This window comes from Plectropomus leopardus, unplaced genomic scaffold (assembly GCF_008729295.1).
Source record: "Plectropomus leopardus isolate mb unplaced genomic scaffold, YSFRI_Pleo_2.0 unplaced_scaffold8418, whole genome shotgun sequence".
Lineage (NCBI taxonomy): Eukaryota > Metazoa > Chordata > Actinopteri > Perciformes > Serranidae > Plectropomus > Plectropomus leopardus.
In genome coordinates, this window is record NW_024692774.1 from 1 (window position 1) to 3574 (window position 3574).

The following is a 3574-nucleotide window of genomic DNA, read 5'->3' on the forward strand; positions in this document are numbered from 1 at the left end:
TATATAATGGAAATGTACAAAAATCTTAGAAATACACAATCAAAAATCAAAAGGAGGAGGAGGAGGAGGAGGCGGAGAGGAGGCGTGGGCTCCTGTAGCTCTGTTTGTTTTTAGGGATAAAAAAGTTCAAACTTTAAAGACTGAAATATTTGCTGTGAATAACCAAACTGTGTTCAGTGAGCTGACCGTCAGCGTCTGTTTCTGTTTCATGTCGGTGACGTCCTGCTGGTTGCTGGTTGCTGGCTCCTGCAGGGGGTGATGGGAAACGTGGACAGCAGCGTGGTCTCTCCTGCCCAGGCCTCCTGTTCGCTGCGGGTCTCTTCCAGGAGGGAGGAGGTGCCGTCAGCTCGCAGCTGGTGGAGGAGCAGTCAGGGAGGCTGCAGGGGCCGGGGGAGGAGCTACCTGAGCCAGCACGCCACTGCCGGCCCTCCGTGCGCCTCCTGGCATTATGAGCACAAGGTGGTTCCTCAAAAGGTCATCAGGGGGAGCCAGTTTGGCTACGTGGAGAACGGCGGCGTCGGTAACGGGATGTGTGGCGAGCGGGCATCCCTGGAGAGCAGAGGCAGTCCAAAGGTGCTGCTCAGCAAAGATGGCAGCATGAGGGTGGAGTTCACCAACGCCAGGGGCGTCACCATGGAGACACAGGGGCTTGGCGGCCTCCCCGCCGCCACCGCTGCCCCCCCAGTCGCTGAACCTTCCCTCCGCACCAGTAAAGGCAGCTCGCTCAGCTCCGACGGCTCCTGGTACGACTCGCCATGGGGGACTGGCGGCGAGCTGATGGACAATGTGTTCGTCTGTGGGCAGAGCGTGGCGAACAGCAGCGGCTACACCACCTACTCCTCTACCCGCACCAAGGAGACCGCCGCCTCCAGCAGCGGCTACCACACCGTCTTCTCCGCCAAGATGGACATCTCGCCTGGATTTACCTCCAGCTTCCTCTTCCCCACCGCCGCCGGGTACAACACCTGCTCCTCCGGGCGGACGGAGGACAGCGGCATCGGGGACTCGGTGATCCTGCAGGCCGATCTGAGAGACTTCAGTCCGGCATCTCCTTCCTCTGCCTCACTGGACAGCGTTTACCACAACACGCTGCCCGCCTTCCCCGCCACGCCCGACGCCGCGCTGCAGGAGAGGAGCGCCATCTCCTCCTCGGCACTGCTGCTGGAAGATGTCATCCAGGAGGAGGAGGGTTCAGGAAGAGGCGTGGAGCAGCATTACTCTTCCCTCACGCTTCCCTGTCGCAGGGCAGAGCCCGCCGCCGCCGGGAACAGCCGCAAAGACTTCCTGAAGAGTCGAATCAGACGACTCAGCGACTGGACGGGAAGTCTGAGCAGGAAGAAGAGGCGGATCCAGGTGAGTCAAACACAGTCAAACATCATGTCACAGGAAGTCAGCGCAGGTTTCACATGTTCAGAGCAGCGTCTGTACAGTCATGGAAAACCTGGAAAAGTCAGGGAACTTGCAGGGATCAATTTCCAGGCCTGGAAAAGGTTTGGAAAACTAAATGTTCCCTGAAAGTTTTGGGAAAATCATGGAACCAAATGTGTACTAACACAAGATATTTTCAGGAAGATTTGAAAATTCAGTAATAATTTCTGTTTTTACTGTTTTTGGCTGATACGTGGGCTAATTTTTGGTGATTTTTGAAGGATTTATTAAAAAATCACCAAAAATGTAAAAAAACATAATAATAAAAAAGTCAAATAAAATGCAGCTTTTTACAATCGCCTCAATTCCCAGCTCATGCCAGAGGAAAAACTATTCTGGGATAAATGTGTTTTTCCAGACTGACGTGTTTTATATTCAGTGTCCGTCTGTTGTGCTGATGCTGGGATCCTGCCTGTGGCTGTGCCCGCGTCCTGGTTGATGCCGTGCTCTTACTCTGCGCCACCTAAATATGTGAAGATAAATGGGAGTTTTTTTTCCAGACTGATGTGTTTCCATGAGGCGTGTTTTATATTCACAGTGTCCGTTTGCAGAGTCTGTCACAAACCTTAACTCAGGATAAATAACAGAGTTTGTGTTTCCTCTGCAGGAGCCGCACGGCAGCGACACCAGTGACCTTTTCTTCGGCGGCTCGCTGTGGTCCTCCAACCCGCTCCACTCTCTGAACCAGAACCAGTTCCCAGCATTTCACTGTGGCTCCTCCAGAAGCCTGAACCTGAACCTGAACCAGAACCAGAACCAGAACCAGAGTGACATCCAGCGGCAGAACGTTTACGAGAACTTCATGCAGGAGCTGGAGACGGGCTGCAGCAGCGCCACCGACTGCACCGAGATTTCAGAGGGCGAGGAGGAGGAGGAGGAGGAGGAGGAGCCGGATAGAGATGTGGAGGTCAGAGGAGGCAAGCAGCTGGACGTCCTGTTTGAGAAGGAGCAGGGCGTGGTGCGGCGGGCCGGGTGGCTCTCCTTCAAAGCCCTCCTCACCGTCAGCAGGGACGGGAAGCTGGAGCTGGTCGCTCGCCGCAAGTGGAGACACTACTGGGTCACTCTGAAAGGTTGGTCCCCGAAAACAGACAGGAAACGCATCCCTGCAGGACAGCCAGAGGCCACGCCCACTTCCTGTGAGCCTTTAGGATTCACACGAACTGCTTTTTAGACGTTACTAGGATTTTAGGACATTTCTAGGATTTTTGGACATTTCCAGGATTTTAGGACATTTTCAGGATTTTAGGATGCTTCACACAGTGTCACACACAGCAGTCTAACACTGAGACGTTCCCGGGCATCGTGGGTAATGTAGGCTGCAGGTTTAATGAGGGATGTGTGGAATAAACTGCTGATATCTGTGTTTCTGCTGCATGGATTCTGGTCTTGTCCTCCATGAAACTGATGAGTCTGATGTTAAAAGATGCGACAGTAACAGATCTGTCTGTCCCTGCAGGCTGCACTCTGCTGTTCTATGAGACTTACATGAAAACCGTCAGCGCGGAGCGGGAACGGTCTCCTCGTTACGCTCTGCTGGCCGACGATAGCATCGTCCAGGCCGTCCCCGAACATCCCAAGAAGGAGCACGTCTTCTGTCTGAGCAACTCGCACGGAGACGTCTACCTGTTCCAGGTGAGAAGTCTCAGGAGACACACTTAATATTTCATCAGTGTTATTTATTTCTTCAAGGACAGACGTCAACCATGAGCCGCTACATTGACTGTGACAGGTTACCTAGTGGAAATAGCATGTATTTCCTCCATATGCCAAATATGGTCAAAATGACCTCATCAGGTGGAAAATAGTCAAAATGACAAATTCAGAGTCAAAAGCCCAGAATGACACCCAGAAATAATACAAGTCCTGTTTTTCTGCTCTGATGGCTGTGGGATCAAAAATGTCAGTTTGAATGGGTTTCAATGGAGCATTTTTGGACCTGAACAGTCTGAATGTAACTATTTAGTTTCCACAGTGTATTTTAGACTTATTGTAGGAGCTGAGCTGCAAATTCACTGATTACACTCAAATACACAATCTGGACTACATTTAGGACACATGCATCAACACACACACAGTTATCACAACAGGAAGAAGAAAAGAGACTAAAATGAGACAAACAGTCTCTAAAGGGTTAATAAAGAACAGT

The 3574-nt window shown here is 51.7% G+C and overlaps 1 protein-coding gene across 1 annotated transcript; it reads left to right on the forward strand.

The window, feature by feature from the left end:
- Positions 1–258: 258 nt before the first annotated feature.
- On the forward strand, positions 259–3060 carry LOC121940347 (rho guanine nucleotide exchange factor TIAM2-like; the record flags this gene model as incomplete). The annotated part of the gene is made up of 3 exons (XM_042483136.1): positions 259–1353; positions 2036–2498; positions 2885–3060. Coding segments are annotated over exons 1-3 (1734 nt in total), but the record flags the coding sequence as incomplete, so codon positions are not given.
- Positions 3061–3574: the final 514 nt, after the last annotated feature.